We start from the raw sequence: 23166 nt of genomic DNA on the forward strand, positions 1-23166 counted from the left end.
TCAATTTTCCAAAAAAAAAAAATGTACAATTTGTATTTTGGCGGAACAACAGGGGTGGAATCGTAATATTTGGAATGGGGACTTCTGTGGGAGTGTATGATTGGGATATGTACTATAATTGTACGAAAAGTACTAAATTTTGGTATTGGGTGAAGGAATTAAGGTAAAATCCTGAATTTGATATAGATGTCACTATTGGTGTCTATGGTGAAGATATGAAGTTGGTAAATGATAAGGATCTAGGGAACTTACCTTTGCCTTGCTCAAAATAAGTTAAAAATAAAATATTTATATTTTATTTATTTATATTTTGTTATAACTAACTAAATTCTTAAATTACATAGTAACTTTTTTTAAAAATAAACAAAATTTCAAAATAATTTTTTTATAAATAAATAACAATAGCTTAAATAAATTCTAATTGGATTGATGGGGACAATGAAAACGGCAATAAATAAATATTGAAAAAAAGTTCATGTTCCCGCAGCGAAGGCACATATACACACATACGGTTTGTGCGTAAAATGTGCTGGTGTTAGTTAAAAATTTTCAATAAATTCTAAAGGACAAGATTTTTTTTTTGTGTGGACACTTTTATGCTGGCCGCATTAAGTTGTTGTGTCTATCTGTCGAACGTTTGAATTTGTACCTTAGGCGGCGTATAACCCTCTGGGTATGGCACCAATTGATTGTTGAGCACTCGAGCATTGCGCCAGGTTTTTACTTTATCTTCGGGAGCATCGGGTACTCGTATACCCTCGATAACGGTGACTGCGGGTCCATCGACAACTGTGGTTGTGGCCGATGTTTGGGGTGAGCGGGTAAAGGACTTGCTGGGGAGCTCATCGGATTCTATGAATGTCAGAGAGGCTGAGGAGGTGGCATGGGCCTGGGGTACGGAACTATATTGCTCTCTTTTTTGTAGTTTTTGTTGTTGTGGTTGTTGTTGTTGTTGTTGCTGTCTCGCTGGCTGGGGCACAAAATCGTATTGAATTTGTGGTTGCTGTGGTGGCTGGGGGCGAGATTGTTCCTGTTGTTTCATTGGCTGTTGTAAAGGCGCCGAACTTTGCTGCACCGCTGTGGAGGAGGTAACAACAATGGGTGCTGGCACCCGGATATGGGTTCTCTTGGCGGGAGCATAATTCTTTTTCGTAATCAGATTTACAGGTACTTTATGTTGCCGGTTTTCTTCGTGGAAATTATTTTCATTGCCACCAGCTGAAGGCACATGACGGGAATTACGCTCAAAATTGTCTCGAGGCGACGATTGTTGGCTGTAGGACCTCTCGGGGGTATAGGAAACGGTTGCTTGCCTATAATTGCCATTGCGAACTTCCATGGGTTGCCACTGGGGTTGTTGTTGTTCCTGGCGATAAGTTTGATAGGTAATAACGGACTTTTCCGATGGAAAAGAGAAATTATGAGGTCTCTCAAGGGTTCCATAGCTATAGGGACGAGTGTTGGCCCTGGCCTGATAAAATTGTTGCTGTTGTTGTTGCTGCTGCTGCTGCTGAAAATATATATTTTCCATATTCTGAAAAGTGTGATTTGGGGTATCATCCTCAAAACGTATACGTCGTGCTGCCCTGGGTCTAGAGGACCATGGATTTACCATATCTTCCTGTTGCCTCCAGCTTTGGGCCTTGATAAGCTTTATCTGCTCCAATTGTTTCAAGCGAGCTTCCGCATCTTCTTTACGCTGCTGGTAGGCTTTGGCTTCATTGGATAACTCTTGCTGCTTCAGTAAAGCCGGTGAATGGGCCAACAACAGGTCCTCGGGATTACTCGACTTCTTGGCTGATCTCAGCTGCTCGGGTTTGCGAACATCCGAGGAACGTACAAAGAAACTTTGTGTTTGTCCCACACGAGCCCGTCTACTATTTTTGCCCACCAAAAGCTCGACATCATCACCCTTGTCCGACTTGACGGTAACCACTCGTACCTTTTCGGGATCCAAATTTCGACCAAATCTAAGTTCCGTTCTCAATATGGCCGGTTTGAATGTCTTGCTGGGATCTCGCGCATTGGCAGGGGTATAGCCGGTATCTTCGGGATTTACATGGGCCTCACCGCGGCCATACTGAGCCCGAGCCACTCGCCCCAATACAGTCAACATAAAAAGTAAAATTAAAAATTTCGCCTGCATTTCGCTTCTGTTCCTTGGGTGACAATTGCCTTTTGCTTGTTTCTATTCCAAAAAGTGTTTCCTTTCAACGTTTGCGTGACTCTGCAAGAGAAAATAAAGAACGGAAAATATTAACAATTAGCAAACGCTATTAACGCCATCGAATGACAAGAAATTGAAACTGAATGCCAATTACGGGTTTGTTTTTATAACTAAAAAAATCGTGTTGACGAATTCGCCGTTACGCTCCAGAAATTCACTGCTGCCGCTTTTTTTTTACTTTTACATTGTGCAGATAATTATGTTAATTGCAGGTTGCCAAAATATTTAAAGCCTTGATTTCACAACAGCTTCGTTGAAGTCTTCACTTGATAAAAGCAATCAATGAAGTGCTTGCTTTTACCGGAAATATTGTGACTTGAACGCAATTCAAGGGTAGGAAATCATTCTTCAAGTGAACATGCCGGGTGGTATGTAGGTCATGAACAAATATTGGGTTGTTTGTTAGTCATAATTGTATTTGTCTTGGAGATTATAAGCGGTGATCAATAAAGCATTGGGAATAGGATATGCCGGATTTTAATATGAGGAAAATATGATGATGATATTAGGTCAGTAGAGTAAAACAACAAACATTGATTGGAGCTCTCTCCGATCCAACATATTTTCCGCCTTTTTATAAAGATATAATAACTTATTCAGATACTTTTTCGACAGAAAAGGTCAACATTTAGAAAAAAAAAAATAAAAAACAAAAAAAATTAGCAATCTCCCACTGTATGGAGTCTGTCATGACGGAACCAGAAAGGCAGCTTTCTTGCTCTTAGGAACATTCAAAAAAATTTTCAAAAAAGTGTCCAAGAAAAGTTGGTTACAATCATCAAAATACCGAATATCAAAGGATAGGAGCTATAGAAAAATGTTGACTTATATATAGAAATTGTTCTATATAACCAGATCAACTCATTACGGAATTTAAATGCCGAAACTTTTGTGAAATTCCTTTAGAAAATGTGGCTAAAATCGTCAAAATACCGAACAGCGGGAAGGACCTTTATGTCGAATCTATAGCAAAATGTGGGCCTATTTAGACAGTGTTCTGCTGCAGGATACATATTCTAATATGAACTCTAAATTTCGAATTTTCAACTAAAATCTAAAACTAAAGTCAAATTATCGAATATCGGGAAGTACCTTTATATGGGGGTTATTGGAAAACGTTGGACCTCTATAGACAGTATTGTGCCATAGGAGAGGAGAACAAATTATAAACTTTAAATACCAAATTTTAAGTTATTCCGTTAGAAAATGTGGTTAAAATCGTCCAAAAAAGTGGATCTATATAGACAAAGTTCGGCCAAAGAAGGTAGAACATATTCTAAATTATAAATACTGAATTTTAAACTATTCCGTCAGAATATGTGGCTAAAAACGTCAAAACACAGAATATCGGGACGAACTTTTATATGGGGCCATAGGAAAACGTAGATCTATAACTGCAATATTCCGCCACAGAAGACAGAACATATTATGAACTCTAAATATGATTTTTATACTTTTCCGTTAGGAGTTGTGGCTAAAATCGTCAATATACCGAACTTGACCTGACTGTAGACAAAAAAAAACCCCGCTTGGACTATAGCGGGATTATAACAGACGGACGGGCATGGCTTAGTCGACTTAGAATTTTACTCTGATCAAGGATATGAGACAATATGGTGAGATGAAAAAACTGCAACCAACTTCAAACTGTTGTCATTTCTAAGCCACTCGCGCGACAGCTGCTAAAATTATTCCAGTGACAGCTCATTATATTGTTTGCAACCGTACAAAAGCATATTGGTGAGAATTTTCCAGAAAAAAAGTTATTCGTGATGGAATTCAAGCGTGATAGTGAGATTTCTTTATACTTGGCTGGAAAACCACAAGTGGCTATCGTTAGAGCACTCCAGCATTTAAATGTGAATAAATCTTTTCCAGCTCGTAACATCGCTCGTTACTGTGATACTGATAGCGTAGCCCGACGTCAAGAAAGTGGTCGGAAGAAAACAGCAACATAAGCAGAAATGTTTCGAAAAGTAAAGAAGTGACTTGATCAAAATCCGCGTCGCAGTGGCCGAAAAATGGCTCGTGCGCTGAACATATCGCGCAATATTCCATTCAAAAAATATTGAAAAATGAGTTTAGGGTAAAGCCATTGAAATTCCAAAAAGTGCAAGAACTTACAACGCAACAGAAAGAAAATAGACTCGAAATAGTTAAAGGGTTGCTTCGCTTGGCCGAAAGTGATGAACTGCCGAATTTGGTTTTCTCCGATGAAAAAACATTCGTTGTCCAGCAGTTTGTAAACAACCAAAATGGTCGTGTTTACTTGCCAAAGAGGTCAGCTGAAAATGTGCACCTTCGGTTGGCCACCCGAACTCAAGCGACGGCTATGGTGATGGTGTTTGAGCCGCCATAACAGCCGAAGGTCGCTCTCCGCTCGTATTAATCGACCGTGGCATCAGAATAAATCCCGAATATTATCGCGAAAATATTCTGGAGGGTGTATAGAAGTCTTGGGCACGCAAACATTTTGGCCGCAGACCAGGGCTCAGCACCATCGCACTCAACACGCGCCACCCAAGAATGGTTACAAAATGAAGTTCCTCGCTTCATTTCCAGTGCACAATGGCCACCAAAATCTCCGGATACCAATCCGTTGCACTTTTGTGTCTGGAGTATTTTTGAAAGCAAGGTTGGCACTAAAAAATACCAAAGTGTCGATCACCTCAAGCAAGCGCTTCGCCTGGAATGGGCCAAAATACAAAAGAGCAAAATTTGGGCAGCGTGAAATTCTAAGTCGGTTTAGCGATGTCCGTCTGTGTTTTTGTCTGTCTGTTGCAATCACGCTATCGTTCGAACGAATTGGGATAGATTTTGATGATTTTAGCGACATTATTTACGAGAATTGTTTCAAATTTTGTATTTGAAGTTCGAAATGGATACTACAGCCTAAGACAAAAAATTTTGTATGCAGGTCCACGTCTTCGTATAGCCCCTATAAAAAGGTACCTCTCGATATTCGGTATTTTGATGATTTAACGACATTATTCACCGGAATTGTGTCAAATTTTGTATTTGAAGTTCGCAATGAATACTAAATTTTAAGACAGAAAATTATTTGTGCAGGTCCACGCCTTCGTATAGCCTCCGTATAACTGTACCCCCTATGTTCGGCATTTTGATGATTTTAGCTATATTTTCCAATGGTATTGTCTGAAAATTCACACAAAGAAGTTCTTTGTGAACACTTTAACTCCTGAAAGTTATTTGTCTATGTAGGTCCACAATATCGTATATCCCCCGATATTCGGGATTTTGATGATTTTAGCTATATTTTCCAATGGTATTGTCTGAAAATTCACACAAAGAAGTTCTTTGTGAACACTTTACCCCCAGACATAGATTTGTCTATATAGGTTCACAATATCGTATATCCCCTCATATATCGGCACCTTCCGATATTAAGTATTTTAAAGATTTTTACAGAATTTTCAATGGAATTTATTTTTTTGAAAATTTTTTAATTAGTTCCAAATGGTAGAGGGTATTTAAAGTTCGGTCCGGCCGAACTAACTGCTTTTTTACTTGTTTTTCCTAAGTTTCGCATTTGAATATTGTAATGGCTTATGAAAAAATTACCTATGCAGGTCCATGTCGTCGTATTGACCGTAATATAACGGCTACATTCGGTATTTCTAAGATTTTAACGGATTTTATTGACTTTGAGAATTGCCAAATTCGCTGCAAATGGTGGAGGGTATTCAAAGTTCGGCCCGGGCGAACTTACAGCTTTATAACTTGTTCAGTTGTGATCTATCCAATACCGAAGTCAAATGAACTGCATGCCCTAATTTATATCTATATGACCTATAAATAATTGTCACATGCCGATGGAGCACGTAACAAACAAATACTGTTATTACAAAACTTTTACTATTATTATACCATATTAATATAAAACACGTCATTATACAAGGCGTAATTTTCTTAAAGCTCTATTTTTAGATAGTGTTGAAAAAAAATAATTTTGGCCGTGGTAATAACTTTAAGTGCAAAACAATTATATTTAAAAAAATAAAAATAAAGGTTGAACTGAACTGTGAACTTCTCTTGATAATTTCTTATTCATTTCATAGCTGGTAGCAACAGCTGTTTTGAGATTGCAAAATTATAAAACTGCCGGTTGCTATCATTCACATTATTATCTCCATCATCATCATCCTCATCAAATCGTCAGTCAAGTTTGTCTGCAAAGCTCGGTCGCTATGTATCCGCATGCGTTACTACGATTTTTTTTCATTTAGTTGTAATTCCGTATTCCGGTTTGTGACGACTTTAAAAACAAATAAAACGAGGGGTATCAAGATTTGCAATGTTGTGTGTGTGCTGTAAGCATGGCTTAAACAACTATTATGTAATATCGAATTGAGGAGTGAGTGACTCAAAGCTTGGAGTGACACAAAGCTTAAATACAAAGTCAAAAAATGAGAGAAAGAGAAACAAGAGAATATTAAATGAGAGGGAACATACAAACAGCTGGTGACTGCATTGAGTATACAAACAAATGTTAAGAAACCCAAACAAACAACCCGTGACATTGAAGTCCATTCACAACTAACAACTGGCCCCAACAACGCCGCAGCGTGGCTTGGAATAACAACAAAAACAGTCCAAACAATATGATATCAGACAATGGTTAGAGTGAGTGTGCGGTGAACAAACTCTTGACGTTTTTTTCCTAAAGAGGGTTACCTATATTGCTACTGTTATCAATGGCGTAAAAAAAACTATTTAAGACCAGTTCAGCATCTACCACAAAGCTCGTTTTTTAATTTGGAATCTGCATTTAATTAGTCATAAGCCTTTCTTATAAAGAGTGATTTTTTAGTAGGTACAGGATTTTTTTTTTCAAAAAAAAAAAAATAAATAAATAAAAAAAAACAAACATAAAATAAAATAAAATTCAGCAGATTTGAAGATTATTCCATTATTATATATCATTTTGAACGTTTACAGGATACAATAACCTAAATATGTAGAGGATGCAAGTTTCCAACTCTTCCATTTTTATGCGCTACATCACAAGGTGGTCAGGGTATTATGTCTTTGTACATTTGTTTGTAACAGGCAAAAGGAAACGAGATAGACCCATAGTTCCTTTTGATGATCTGCATAGAATCACATTCTGAGTCGATTTATGCATGTCCGCCCGTCCGTCTGTCCATGTATTTTTGTAAACAAATTACAGTTCGCATTTATTGCCCTATCCAAAGACGAACCCTATTGAAATTGGAGATAATCGGTAAAAATTTAGATATAGCTCCCATATATATCTTCGTCCGATTTGCCTTTTATTGTGCACCAAACGTGTAATATCAGCCCGAATAGTATGCACACACGACCGAATTAAGCCTGAAAATAAGTATGCCAAATTTGATCAAAATCGGTTCAGATATAGCTATAGCTCCAATATATATTGCTCATCCGATTTGTTATTTTTGTCCTCCGCAGCCGTAATATGCACGCTGTAACAACAATTTTTGGGGAAATATATCAAATGCAGCTCAAAAATACCATTGCTAAATTTTTATCGAGATCGGTTCGGATTTGGGTATATCTCCCATACATAACTTCGTCCGATTTACATTTTATTGTGCACCAAACGTCTAATATTTGTCCAAATTTGGCACCGAACTAGAAGCTAGTACGTCAAATTTGGTGAAGTTCGGTTCAGATATAGCTATAGCTCCCATATAAACTTTTCATTCGATTGGTTATATTGGTTACCCACAGGCGTAATATGCACCCCGTAACAACGATATTCAGGGAAATATATGAAATACAACTCAGAAATATCTTTGCCAAATTTTATCGAGATCGGTTCCGATTTGGATATAGATCCCATATATATCTTTATCCGATTTCAAATTAATTTTGCACCAAATGGACCATACAAGTCCGAATTTAAAAGATACAAATGCTTCGGCATATTTAGTCCTTTGAACTTTAAATTATAATTTTAATCATACCGTTTGTAATGGGTTTTACCTTCTGTGACATATCAATGTCAATAATAAGTACATGTTTTCCTTTAGCCCTAATATAATGGTACCTGCAGATATTCGATATTTTTTTATTTTTTGTTTGTTTTAAATTCGCTATTTGTAGTAAAAACATTGTCTACATTGGCCCAAGGTCCCCATATAACAGATCCACCCATTTTATTTTATTTTAAAACTTTAACTGCATTCTTTAACCGATCTCGCTGATATTTGGGGATAAAAGATAAATCCAGATATTTTTAAATAAAAATGTTTTTTACATAATGTGGGGGGGGGGGGGTATTAAACGTTCGGCCGGACCGATGTCTGTCCAAAAGCTAGTCTGGAAAATTTTGGAAAATTCCAAGTTGTTTGTAGATCAAAACATCTAAAGGGTTTTGAGTTCATAGGGCAAACTTGGGCTCCAATATACAAAGGAACAACAATAATTAAGGTTATCTTTCCCAACATTTAATAGAGAGCTTTGAAAAATTGGCCATGTCGGTCCACTTCTAGGTAAGGCCCTACATAAGGGCATACCCAGATTTCAAGCTTTTTTTTAAGTTTTTGTTTTTTTTTTTTCGCTTACTTTCATCAATTTTTAGTGTTTCGAATTAATTTTATGGGGAAGCCAAACCCCTGATATAAGTTATGCTATGGTTTTTACCATATTTTCCAATTATTAGCCTAAACATTTGTATATATATACATGGTGAGATAAAAAAAAACTGCAACGAAGTCAATCGCCATAATGTTCACTTTTTTAATTTTATTGCTGAAAGCAAAAGAAGTCGGAAATATCATCAAATTTTAGAATAAGTTTAGATTTGTTCGAATTGATCACCTTCGGCACGAATCATGGCCACTGAAACCGTTTTGGCCCATTCCCAGCGAAGCGCTTGCTTGAGGTGATCGACAATTTTGTATTTGTTAGTGCCAATCTTGCTTCCAAAATACTCCACACACAATAGTCCAACGGATTGGTATCCGGAGATTTTGGTGGCCATTGTGCCCTGGAAATGAACCGAGGAACCTCATTTTGTAACCATTATTGGGTGCCGCGTGCTGAATGCGATGGTGCTGAATTCTGCTGGAATGTCCAAGGTCTGCGGCCTAAATGTTTGCGTTCCCAAGGTTTTAATACACCCTCCAAAATATTTTTCCGATAATATTCGGCATTTGTTCTGATGCCACGGTCGATTAATACGAGCGGAGAGCGATCATAGGCCATCACCATGGTCGGCGCTTTAGTTGTGGTGGCCAACCGAAGGTGCACATTTTCAGCTGACCTGTTGGCAAGCAAACACGATCATTTTGTTTGTTTACAAACTGCTGGACAATGAATGTTTTCTCTTGGAGAAAACGGCACTTCACCACTTTCGGCCAAGCAAAGCTACTCTTTAGCTCTTTTGGGTCTATTTTCTTTCTGTTGCGGTGTAAGTTCTTGCACTTTTTGGAATTTCAATGGCTTGACCCCGAGCTCATTTTTCAATATTTACCGAATGGAATATTGCAATATGTTCAGCTCACGAGCCATTTTTTGGCCACTGCGACGCGAGTTTCGATCAAGTCGCTTCTTTGCTTTTCGAACCATTTCTGCTGATATTGTTGTTTTCTTCCGTCCTCTTCCTTGACGTCGGGCTACGCTGCCAGTATCACGGTAACATGCGAGGTACGAGACACAAAAGATTTATTCACATTTAAATGCTAGAGTGCCCTAACGATAGCCACTTGTGGTTTTCCAGCCAAAATATAAATAAGTTACACTTTAACTTTTTTTCTGGAAAATTCTCACCAAAATGCTTGTGTACGCTTTTAAACAATGTAATGAGCTGTCAATGGTATAATTTTAACAGCTGTCGGACGAGTGGTTTAGAAATGACAGCAGTCTGAAGTTTGTTGCAGTTTTTTCATCTCATCCTGTATACCCACTTTTGCATATCAACCCTGGCAACCCTGGCAAAAATTCATTCGCACCGTGCAGCACAATGACTCTTTTCTTGCTCCACAATGCTGAATATACTCCTATATTTAATGTGAGAAAACAAACCGATATCGAAATCTTGGCTGAAGGCTGTTGTGTGCTACATTTGAGGTTTATGTCTTCACGTTTGATGACTTTATTTACTTTTTATGGCCTTGTGGTTTTGTTTGATTATTTCTCTTTTTTGCCGCATGGAGCACAGTATTGTTTGTTTATTTTAAATTATATTTTTTAAATTGTTATTTTTACTATTTCTATTGAATTACGGCGGAGGGGTTGTATGCTTTTCGCGCAAAAAAAAAAAAAAAAAAATAAACAAAAGAAATTTCGGAATATTGATAGATCGGTTGAATGCATTTCAAAGTAGGTTAAAAATTAATATCCATTAAAAAATATTAACAGATCAGGATTTGAATTTAATGGCGGATATTAAAAGATATTGAAATTTACAGGAATTTCAATAACAAAGATAAGACAAAAAAAAAATTAACATCTCTCTATCCTAGATCCAAAATTAGTAACTTTTCGTACTCATTTGCAAAATCGTTCCATATCTCAATTCTAGACACCATCAGTTATCGCAGTATAAAATTTCACGGTTTCAGCTCTCTTCCTTCACCATATACCAGATTTAGTACTATTTGGTACTTTTCGTGCAAATATAGGACGCATTCTCAAACCACCGTAAAGTCCTAAACACACATACTAACAGTAATCTAAATATGAAATTTCAGAATTTTTATACCCTCCACCATACAATGGAGGGTATATTAACTTTGCCATTCCGTCTGTAACTATATATATTCTTGATCAGCATAAAATTCTATATCGATTTAGCGATGCCCGTCTATCCGTCTGTCCATCTGTGGAAATCACTCTAACTTCCGAACGAATTGAAGTAGATTGATTAAATTTTACTCAAATGCATGACATATCTGCAGGATTTTTGGTATTGAAAATGGGCCATGTAGTTCCACGTTTTGGTATAGCCCCCATATAACGATACTTCCCGATATTCGGTATTTTGATGATTTTAGCGTCATTATTTACCGGAATTGTTTCAAATTACGTATTTAGAACTCATAATGGAAACTACAGTTTGTGAAAGAAAATTGTCTATGCAGGTCCAAGTCTTCGTATAGCCCCATATAACTTTACCTCCCTATATTCGGTATTTTGATGATTTTAGCGACATTATTTTCCGGAATTGTTTCAAATTTCGCATTTGAAGTTCGTAATGGATACTACAGCCTATGACAGAAAATTTTCTGTGCAGGTCCACGTCTTCGTATAGCCCCTATATAAAGGTACGTCCCGATATTATAGGGACATTTTTCACCAGAATTGCTTCAAATTACTTATTTCGAACTCGTAATGGGAACTGCAGTCTGTGACAGAAAATTGTCTTTGCAGGTCCAGGTCTTCGTATAGCCCCCATATGTCAGTACCTCCCTATATTCGGTATTTTGATGATTTTAGGTACAATACTCACCGAATTTGTTTGAAATGTCGTATTTGAAGTTGGTAATGAAAGCTACAGCCTGTGACAGAAAATTGTCTGTGCAGGTCCACGTCTTCGTAGAGTCCCCATACAACGATGCCTCCCGATATTCGGTATTTTAATGATTTTATGGACATTTTTCACCAGAATTGTTTCAAATTTTGCATTTGAACTTCGAAATGGATGCTACAGACTAAGACAGAAATTTGTCTGTGCAGGCTCACGTCTTCGTATAGCCCCCATAAAACGGTACCTCCCGATATTCGGTATTTTAATGATTTTGAGACATTTTTCACCAGAATTGTTTCAAATTTGATATTTGAAGTTGGTAATGAAAGCTACAGCCTGTGCAGATCCACGTTTTCGTATAGCCCCCATATAACGGTACCTCCCGATATTCGGTATTTTGATTTTATCGACATTATAACCGATTTTTTTAAGTTTCGTATTTGAATATTGTAAAGGCTTATGACAAATGTTACCTACGCAGGTTCATGTCGTCGTATAGTCCCTAATATAATAGCTACATTTGGTATTTTTAAGATTTTAACAGAATTTTTTAATGATTTTATTTTTTGAAAATTTTTCAAATTTGTTCCAGATGGTGGAGGGTGTTCAAAGTTCGGCCCGGCCGAACTTATAACTTTTATACTTGTTTTATTTTACTTTGTTTCCACAAACTGTGCAGATTTCATAACAGGCCAGCCAGCCTGTCAGCATTGCTGCAATCTGGGATTAAATTCAACCCAGAGATCAGATCATCAACATTTACCTCGTTTTAGTGTGGTTCGTTACAAGGCGAACATGCCGTTGTTGCGGCCAAACGTTGCCAATGTTGGTTGGTCGGCTGGTTGGTTGATGCCACTTTGACTCTCATTGTTAGCGAAAAAGATGTAGAAGAAGAAGAAGAAGCAACAGCAGTGATGAAATGAAAAGCAACAGAAAGTGAAAGTCGTAACAACAGCAGCAGCAGCAGCTGGCGTTGTTCCAGCCGTTAAACACCACCAATGATTAGATGGATAATGATGATGATGATGACGATCATCATCTGGTCTATGTTTGGTGTTGGATTTTCCACATGATGGAGTTGTAAGTGGTGTTACAAAAAATAAAACACCATCGACATCAGACACACATAAGTGGATCTGTGCTAGAGCTCTTCAGTCGGCCATATAAGTAAGTTTCCTAGCTCGGTGGCGATGATGGCGATGCTCTCTTTGTAAGCTTGACAATTTACTTGAAACGTCAAAACACGCCTACTTTTTTGTTGGTTGTACAAATAAATTCATAAACAAAAGCGATGTGTTGAAAGGATGTTGCATGGCTTTTGCTACCGTATCGAACATGTAGGCTAGGCTTGCATGTTAATGGTGTGTGTTTCTTTTCCAAGCACTCATATTGCAACATATAATTATTTTTCCTTAAAATACTTTAATTAGCAATACAAATTTTGAAAAAAAAAAAAAAAAAAAAAACAACAACAACATTATAAATATCACATTTGCACGAAATATGGTTTTGGGTTTGATTTCGTCGTACCCATCATGATAGACAGCCGCACATATTTAGATAATGACGTTCAGTCACCCACCCCCCCCCCCAAAAAAAAAAAAATCTTGGCATTAAATGTTACAAACTCTTTCATTCGTTCGCTCGCCCGTTCACAAGACCAAAACGGAAAGTGTTTTTCGTTCCGACTTGGTCTTCTTTTTGGAGGCCTAAAGTCTAGCGCCCGTCATCATGGCTGTTTGAAACTAAATCAAAAACTAATCATCAGTTGTGAATGTTTCGCTTTTAATTGGCAGGAGGAGTGGCAGCCTCTTACGCACTATATACATTAATGAGATTGAGATTGCAGCGATATGAGCTTGAGAGAGTGGAGAAAATTTATGTGTTTATGGCGTATTTTTAAATAATTGGCGGAAAATTACAATGGAAAATAGGTTGTTAACCATGTGAAATTTAGTCTATAAATATTGAAAATTGGTTATCAAATTAGAGCTCATGTGGGAAATTCAGTAGATAACAAGAAACCAGTAAAGAAAGTCCTAAAGTCGGACGGGGCCGACTTTATGATACCCTACACCACCTTGCTAATTTAGTAGAGCTCCACATAACAATTAAAAGTTTTTTATGGTAGAATTCAATCATTCACGCTATCATTTTAATTATAATTTAAAGTTCAAAGAACTAAATATGCCGAATCATTTGTATCTTTTAAATTCGGACTTGTATTGACCATTTGGTGCAAAAGTTATTTGAAATCAGATAAAGCTATATATGGGAGCTATATCCAAATCTGAACCGATCTCGATAAAATTTGGCAAATATATTTCTGAGCTGTATTTCATATATTTTCCTGAATATCGTTGTTACGGAGTGCTTATTACGGCTGTGGGTAACAAATACAACAAATCGGATGAACAATATATAAGGGAGCTATAGCTATATCTGAACCGATCTTCGCCAAATTTGGCATACTACCTTCTAGACTCAATTCGCTCGTATGTACCAAATTCCATCCCATTTGGGCAAATATTAGACGTTTGGTGCACAATAAAAGGTGAATCGGACGAAGTTATATATGGGAGCTATATCCAAATCTGAACCGAACTCGATAAAATTTTGCAAAGATATTTCTGAGCTGTATTTGATATCTGTCCCAAAATATTGGTGTTACAGAGTGCATATTACGGCTGCGGAGGACAAAAATAAAAAATCGGATGAACAATATATATGGGAGCTATAGCTATATCTGAACCGATTTCGATAAAATTTGGCATACTTATTTTTAGGCCCAATTTGGTTGTATGTGCAAAGTTCCATACTATTCGGGCTGATATTACACGTTTGGTGCACAATAAAAGGCAAATCGGACGAAGATATATATGGGAGCTATATCTAAATTTTTACCGATTATCTCCAATTTCCACAGGGTTCGTCCTTGGGCCAAACAAATGTTGTTTGGAAAATTTCATCTCCATCGGATAATAAATGCGACCTGCATTTCGTTCGCAAGAATACATGGACAGACAGACGGACTGACATGCATAAATCGACTCAGAATGTGATTCTATGCAGATCCTCAAAAGTAACTATGGGTCTATCTTGTTTTCTTCTCCATGTTACAATCAAATGCACAAAGACATAATACCCTTATCACTATGTGGTGTAGGATATAAACACAAACTTTTAGTTCGGCCGGGTCAAACTTTTAATACCCTCTACCTTAGGGTAAAGGAAACATTAGAACCCATTTTGACCTACAAAAACCAATTTTTAGACATATTGTGGAAAAATGTGGCAAAAAACATCAGAAAACTGAATATCAGGGAGGTACCGTTGTATTGAGGCTATACAAAAACGTATGTATACATTGTTTTGCCGACGGAGCCATAACCTTTTAAGACCCACAAATACCAATTTTTAGATAAATCCGCGAAGAGATCTGGCAAAAATCATCAAAATACCGAATATCGGGAGGTACCGTTATATGGGGCTATACCAAAGTGTGGACCTATACATACAATGTTTCGCCACACGAACTAGAACCCATTATGATCTACAAACACAAATTTTCAAAAAACCTGTGAAAAATGTGTCAAAAATCATCAAAATACCGAATATGGGGAGGTACTGCTATATGGTACTGCTATACATGCAATGTTTCGCCACCGCAGCTAGAACCCACTAAGACCAACAAATACCAATTTCCAGACAAATCCATGAAAAAATGTGGCAAAAATCATCAAAATATCGAATATCGGGAGGTACTGCTGCAAACAAATCCATGTGGCAAAGGTCATAAAATTACCGAATATCGGGAAATACCGTTATATGGGGAGTATACCAAATGCTGATTATTAATATATGTACTTTATGGGGTCTACGACAAATATTTTGGGATGTTACAAACGGAATGACAAGGTTAAGGTGGAGGGAATGATAAAAAGAGGTTTTAAGCCACATTTCTATACCCTCCACCATAAATACATATTAGGGATATTGAGTTCGTCATTTCGTTGGTATCAGCGCAAAATTCTAAAGCAAGTTACCCCCATCCGTCCGCATGTTGCAATCATGCTAGATTCAAAATCAATTGATATAGGAAGCTACAATTTTCCACAGATCAGTCTTCTATCTGTAGGCAGGTCAAGTTCGAATAAAGGCTATATCGTTTGATCGCCTCAATTTCTTCCCCATCTTGACAGATTCCGCAGTAATCAATATCATCGCTGCTCCATTTCCAAGTCATTACCCAAACCATGCAGTGACCTGTGATGATGCCCACCACAAGTTTTATATTAGGCTTCGACAAGGATAATAGCGATTTTGTTGTCTTCTCAGAGAGTATAGACCAAATTCTCTTGGAGATATTAGATACCCTTTCATCTAGCCATTTTTGTTGAATTCTCTCAGAGTAGTGTCGATGAATTACCTATAACAAGTGGCGCAGGGCTGGTTTAACCGAGTTTTTAACTTCAATGATAGCTGATTCGAACCCTCGGCCTAGCCAACTCGTCTGAAGTTTCATTGCCTGGAATGTTATAAAGACCAGGAAACGAACAGAGCTTGACGTACAACCCAGTGTTTTCAATGATCCCCTGCATTCCAAAACACCCATAGACTAAATGGTTAAAGACTTTAAGGCTTTTAGCGCCGCTTGGCTCTCGACATATATAGTCACCGGACCGTTGACCTTGTTATTGCTCGTGACCAATAAGTCTATGGTTTTTTTGACGGCAAAGTTTTCCGCCGGGACACGCTGCAGGCTTTTCTGAGCTTGTAGGATTCACGAAAATTAAGAGTGCCATTTCATCTTTGTACCGTCAGTATAAACAGCTATGCCGCGGAAAGGTGGATTGCAACAGACCCGGGCGTTCATGTCAGGTATGTGGGTGTCAGTGGGACAAAACTCAACCGTGGTGAAATGTAATCACTTGTGTTGGCTTCCACTCCTACATGCCTGAGTACTTTAAACCCTGGAAGAAAATTGTCTGTATAGGTAAACGATACCCCCGCCCCCTCCGATATTCGGTATTTTGACAATTATAGCGATATTTCTACCGGAATTCTTTCAAATTTCGTGTTTAAAAATTGAAATGGGTACTATGACAAAACAAGTAAAAAAGCTGTAAGTTCGGCCGGGCCGAACTTTGAATACCCTCCGCCATTTTGAACGAATTTGGCAATTCTCGAATACAATAAAATCCGTTAAAAATTCTGTTAAAATCTTAAAAATACCGAATGTAGCTGCTATATTAGGGTCTATACGACGACCTGAACCCGCATAGGTAACCTTTGTCATAAGCTATTACAACATTCAAATGCGAAACTTGAAAAAAATCGGTGAATAATGTCGCTAACAAAACAAAGTATTGAATATCAGGAGATACGTTTATATGGGGGCTATACGGATAGGTGGGCCTGTACAGACAATTTTCTGTCTTAGGCTGTAGTATCTATAACGAACTTCAAATACCAATTCCGGTGAATAATGTCGCTAAAATCATCAAAATACCGCGTATCGGGAGGTACCATTATATGGGGGCTATACAAATTCGTTGACCTGCACAGACAATTTTCTGTCTTAGGCTGTTATCCATTACGAACTTCAAATACCAAATTTGAAATAATTCCGGTGAACAATGTCGCTAAAATCATCAAAATACCGAATATAGGGGGGTACCGTTGCATGGGGCCTATACCAAAACGTGGACCTACATGACCCATTTTTAATACCAAAAGTCTTGCAGACATTGTATACATTTGAGTAAAATTTTATCAATCTACTTCAATTCGTTCAGAAGCTAGAGTGATTTCCACAGGCGGATAGACAGACGGACGGACAAACGGACGGTATATTAGCACAATTTGGTTTAGGGTAAACGGATGAATCTGAAATTTTGTTTTTGGGTCCATGTTGTTGGTAAGTTGAAATAAAGAGGTGGTTTACATGTGCAGGAAAAGTACGAAATAGTACTATATTCGGTACAATTTGGTGTATTGTGATCAGGTAGTGCTTAAAATCTTAAATGCCGTATTAGGGTCATTGTTCATATATAACCTTGAAATATGGTGGTGGTACTATATATCTGTTATTGGGTGATGGGGAAGAGATTCTATTTTAAATTTTCATATTTATGCTACTGATGGTATCTGTTTTGAGATTTGTCGGTGGTTTGGAAATATGCCCTATATTTGTGCGAAAAGTACTAAGTGGTATTCTGAAATTTGGTAATTAGATAACTGTTGGTATCTTAGGTTGGGATTTCGAGCTCGGTTTGCGGTTTGTTCGAAAAGTACAAAATTGAGCTAAATTTGGTATTGGGTGATTGGATAGAGATGGTAACCCGAAATGTGATACTGAAGTATCTGTCGAATTCTGACATTGAGGTACGAACGTTATTTTGGGAATGTTTAACAATCGCCGTTGGTATGAAATATTTCACATAAATTTCAAATACATACGTTCATTTGTTACCGGTAGTTCTAATAACCATAGGTATCATAAAGTAGGACCCTGATACTGACATATGTACGCTATCTTTATACCACATTGTTCGTTCCATTAGAAAGCATTAAAGCCTTTTTTTCCATACGATTTTCAAAATTTTACACAAATTTTACAATTTGAATATTGAATAAAGAGAGATAAAAATCAAAAAAAGCTAGTGTTAGGCGGAATTCAATTATTACGCTAACACATGAACCTCTGCTATTTATTATCATCAACTGACAGTTATAACAGTTGGTGGTTAAATGAATAACACGAGTTTAACCTTAACATTTCTCCAATTTTTTTTATGGCGGATTTACTAATGGTCATCACGAGCAAAGAGCTACAATGGGTCATTTAAAAATAAAAAACCAAAAAAAAAAAAAAACATGGAAATATACACCAAGAGAAAGGGCAAATATGGAGCAACGCCTGAGGTGGTTTAAAGCTGTTGCTTCTGCCACTGACAAAAGATATTTATTTATCTAAAAATATATCATAACCTAGGTCAATAATAGACCAGGCTCACGCACACTATTAAATCTTTTTTGAGACCAGCATGACTAAGGTTTTTTTGATTCTTCTTTATTTTATCGAATTTCATGATGACGACAATGATCATCATTTCGCTTTGTTGTGTTTTGTTTATTTATTCTCCCCCAAACCCCTCAATTTTAATTAACATCTGACTTTTTGTTTTGCGGTTAGTTAGCTGTCTTGTTGTTGTGGTGGATGCATCTTTTTTGGTGGGATCTATTACGGCTTGGATGATTGATACCATTGTGGAGTTGGAGATGGCATTGATGAAATATAATAACTATTTTTGGCTTTTGTTTAAGCTAAGAGAGGTCGTCGTTGGGGTCTTACCTTTGTTATGCAGTTCATTTAAAAATCCATTAATTTTTCCTCCAATAAAATTAGCTATGGATGGATGGATGGGCCACCTGATGGATCAATGTCAAAATGTTGAAGAAATGTTTGGGATTTTTTTTTTTTTGGGAGGTCATGTAAAATCTGTGATTGATGAGCGTGGAGGTCAATGGAATAGTAGTTTTGAAGGAGACCTGAGGAAGGTTTTCTATCAATAGAAGAACTGAGGAAGGTCGTATACCCTCAGAAGAAGTTATTTTATCCCTAGAAGATCTGAAAAAGGTTTTCTATCCATAGAAGATCGGAAGAAGGTCTTCTATACATAGAAGAAAGTCTTCTATCCAAAGAATAAGATGTCCTGTCTATAGAAGAGGACTCTTATCCATAGAAGTCTGACGGCGGTCTTCTATTCATAGAAGGCCTAACGGAGGCCATAGAAGACCTGACAGAGGTCTTTTATCCATAAAAAACCTCAAGAAGCCCTTCTATCCATAAAAGACCTGATATATGTGTTCTTTTCATAGAAAAACTGACGGAGGTCTTCTATCTACAGAAGACCTGACGGAGGTTTTCTATCCATAGAAGACCTGACGGAGGTCTTCTATCCATAAAAGACCTGACGGAGGTCTTCTATCCATAGAAGACCTGACGGAGGTCTTCTATCCATAGAAGGCCTAACGGAGGCCATAGAAGACCTGACAGAGGTCTTTTATCCATAAAAAACCTCAAGAAGCCCTTCTATCCATAAAAGACCTGATAGATGTGTTCTTTTCATAGAAAAACTGACGGAAGTCTTCTATCCATAGAAGACCCGATGGAGGTCTTCTGTCTATAGAAGACCTGACGGAGGTCTTCTATCCATAGAAGACACGACGGAGGTCTTCTATCCATAAAACACCCGACGGAGGTTTTCTATCCATAGAAGACCTAACGGATGTCTTCTATCCATAGAAGTCCTTTTGGAGGTCTTCTATCCATAAGACATGAAATAGGTCTTCTATCCATAAAAGACATGAAATAGGTCTTCTATCCATAGAAGACCTGATAGAGGTCTGCTATCCTAAGAAGACCTTCTTCAGGTGCGATAGCAGACCTTCTTTAAGTCTTCCATGCTTAGAAGACCTTTAGACTTCTATAACTAGAGGACCTTCTTTAGGCCTTCTATGAGTAGAATATAATTTTCAGGTCTTCCGTGGATAGAACCTTCTTTCGATGGTCACTCTCCGCTCGTATTAATCGACCGTGGCATCAGAATAAATGCCAAAAATATTCTAGAGGGTGTATTAAAGCATTGGGCATTTTGGCCGGAAACCTTGGACATTCAAACAGGACTCAGCTATATCTGAACCGATCTTCACCAAATTTAACATACTACCTTCTAGACTCAATTCGGTCGTAAGTGGCAAATTCCATCCCAATTAGACTTCAGAGGACAAAAATAACAAATCGGATGAACAATATATATGGGAGCTATAGCTATATTTGAACCGATTTCGATCAAATTTGGCATACTTTTCATACCTAATTTGATTGTAAATGCAAATTTCCACACTATTCGGGCTGATATTACACATTTGGTACACAATAAAAGGCAAATCGGACGAAGATATATATGGGAGCTATATCTAAATTTTGACCGATTATCTCCAATTTCAATAGGGTTCGCCCTTGGGTCAAACAAATGATTTGTGCAAAATTTCATCTGGATAGGGCAATAAATGCAAACTGTACGTTGTTTACAAAAATACATGGACAGACGGACGGAAGGACGTGCATAAATCGACCCTAAATGTGATTATATGCAGATCATCAAAAGGAACTATGGGTCTATCTCGTTTCCTTTTGCCTGTTTCAAAAAAATGTACAAAGGCATAATACCCTGACCACCTTGTGGTGTAGGGTATAAAAATTTATAATTTGTTTACTAAACAAAGTTTGTTATCCAAATCCGCCCCCAGATTTTCCCACGATTTGTTTACCCAAATCATCTCATATTCGAAAACCCACATGCATTTTGAAACTATTACACAACATGAAAGCATTAAATTTAGATATTAATTCCCATTACGTTGGCCAATATTTGATTTAATTATTTGCTCCAATAATAAATCTTGTTTATAACAATTGACAAAAAAAAAAAAAAAATAAAAAAAGAAACGAAAAAATAATAACAAATCCATTGCAGAGGAAAAAAATTACCCAATTGTCTAAGAAAGCACTGGGTCTGTCTTTCGCTTTATTACCCAACATTAAAAAAGTGAACCATTCAACAGAATTCGGTTTATGCAAATCATTTTCAATTTTCAAAATAAATATCCAACAAATGAAGAAAATAAAAATTTAATGGCCGGCCGTAGAGTTGTAAAAATTGAAACAAATCAAAAGGTGAATTGCCCTCTTCCACAACATTATTATTATTTAAAAGTCAAGTACTTGCTATGCAATGCGAGAAAGTAAATATTTTGTAATTGTCGCATAAATATGTGCACTCACACACACACACCTAGAGTCAGTGTCATAAATAATGAATTCAAATTGAAATTAATAAAAAAAAAAACAACCACAACTCTCAACGTGAGTAGACAGATTAATGGGCGTCACAGTCAAACGGTTTCAGATCCAAAAAAACTGAAATTAAATCACCACAACATCCATATTCGAACGAACTGTAAATGTGGAAACATTAAACGACATTCGAAATGCCACAAATCACAGGCCCCAATAGAGGAGCTGGGGCTCGCGTTGTGGCCGCAAAAGGTTAATAACACTTTCTTTACAAAGAGGCAGCAAAGCTCTCTTTCAAAATGCTTTAGCTCTCTCTCTCTTGATGATTCGTATGCCAGAGACAGCGCGGCAGACAGGCGCATGCGCACAGAATACCCAACCAACAATTGCCACACAGATGTGCCCCTTGTCCATTCATTTATTTATTCATTTGCTCGTCTAACTGGCGTATTGTAATGTAATGACAATTATTAAGTAATCGCAATTGAAGTTGAATACCCAGTGACATCTGGAGATTATATAAAATGACATAAAAAAACAGCTCCACATAAAATGCATACACTTGGAGAAAATCCGATGTTGTAAATTGTGAGTGGATTAAAGTTAATTGCATTTTTTTTGCATAATCTTTATTAAGTAATGGGGTTTTTTTTAATTGCAATCGTTTTCAAAGAGTTTATAATCATGCATGAGATCTTTCTGGAAAATGTAAGGCAGAGCCATAGCACTGGGAGAAAAAAATTTCCCCAAACATTTTTTTTGGTTATGGAAGTATGTATGAGGAAATATCTGAAATGTGTGGGAAATAGTCTAGCCTATTATTATACTCCACTGTTGTACATGGCATTATGTCTTTGTGCAGTTTATTGTAAAATTTAAAGGGAAACGATAGATACCCATATGCAGTAGATTTTGATGATTTGTGTCGATTTATGCATGTCTGTCTGCCCGTCTCTACATGTGTTTTGTAAAAAAAATACAGGTCGCATTTATTGTCCGATTGAGGTGAAATTTTCCACCAATCAATTGTATGGCCCAAGGAGGAATTCTATTGAAATTCTTGACAATCGGTTCTTAATGGTACGATTTGAATTTCATTGTACACCAAATGGGAAATATTAGGACAAACAGAGTGGCATTTGGCACATTGCAGCGAAATGTGCCTAGAAGCAAATATGTCAACTTAATTTAAATCTCCTTAGAGGCGTATACAAATAACACTGAGCAATATAAAAAATAATAAAGGGATTAAGAAGTAGGTCTGGCCGACTATTTAATGTACTACCTAACCTTTAGTAAGAAATTTAATTTTTTTCAATAATAACAGAAAATTTTCAGGAAATTATGAAAGTAATTTTGAAAGTTTAAATTGGAAAGTAACCTAAGTAGAGGGGGAAGATCCCCCTCTTTCATTTTTTCTTCAAATGTTCGGATTACAATTTTTGGAAACTCGTTGATCTTGGTCATGTAGGGTCTTCGACAATAAGGCAGCTAAAAATACTAGGATTGTTTTCGACGAAAATAATAACCCTCAAACGAATCATCAGAAGGGGTATTTTTTCAAATTTCAAAAAATATTAAAAATTCCCTTTAAAG

The 23166-nt window shown here is 37.0% G+C and overlaps 1 protein-coding gene across 1 annotated transcript in view; it reads right to left on the bottom strand.

The window, feature by feature from the left end:
• Positions 1–333: 333 nt before the first annotated feature.
• LOC131801228 (uncharacterized) overlaps positions 334–23166 on the bottom strand; it is a 31596-nt gene continuing 8763 nt past the window's right edge. The window contains exon 2 of the mRNA XM_059119591.1: positions 334–2227. Coding sequence (XP_058975574.1) covers positions 623–2146 — 1524 coding nt within the window. The 5' untranslated portion in view covers positions 2147–2227 and the 3' untranslated portion in view covers positions 334–622. The remainder of the gene's footprint in view (positions 2228–23166) is intronic.

This window comes from Musca domestica, unplaced genomic scaffold, assembly GCF_030504385.1.
Source record: "Musca domestica strain aabys unplaced genomic scaffold, Musca_domestica.polishedcontigs.V.1.1 1, whole genome shotgun sequence".
Lineage (NCBI taxonomy): Eukaryota > Metazoa > Arthropoda > Insecta > Diptera > Muscidae > Musca > Musca domestica.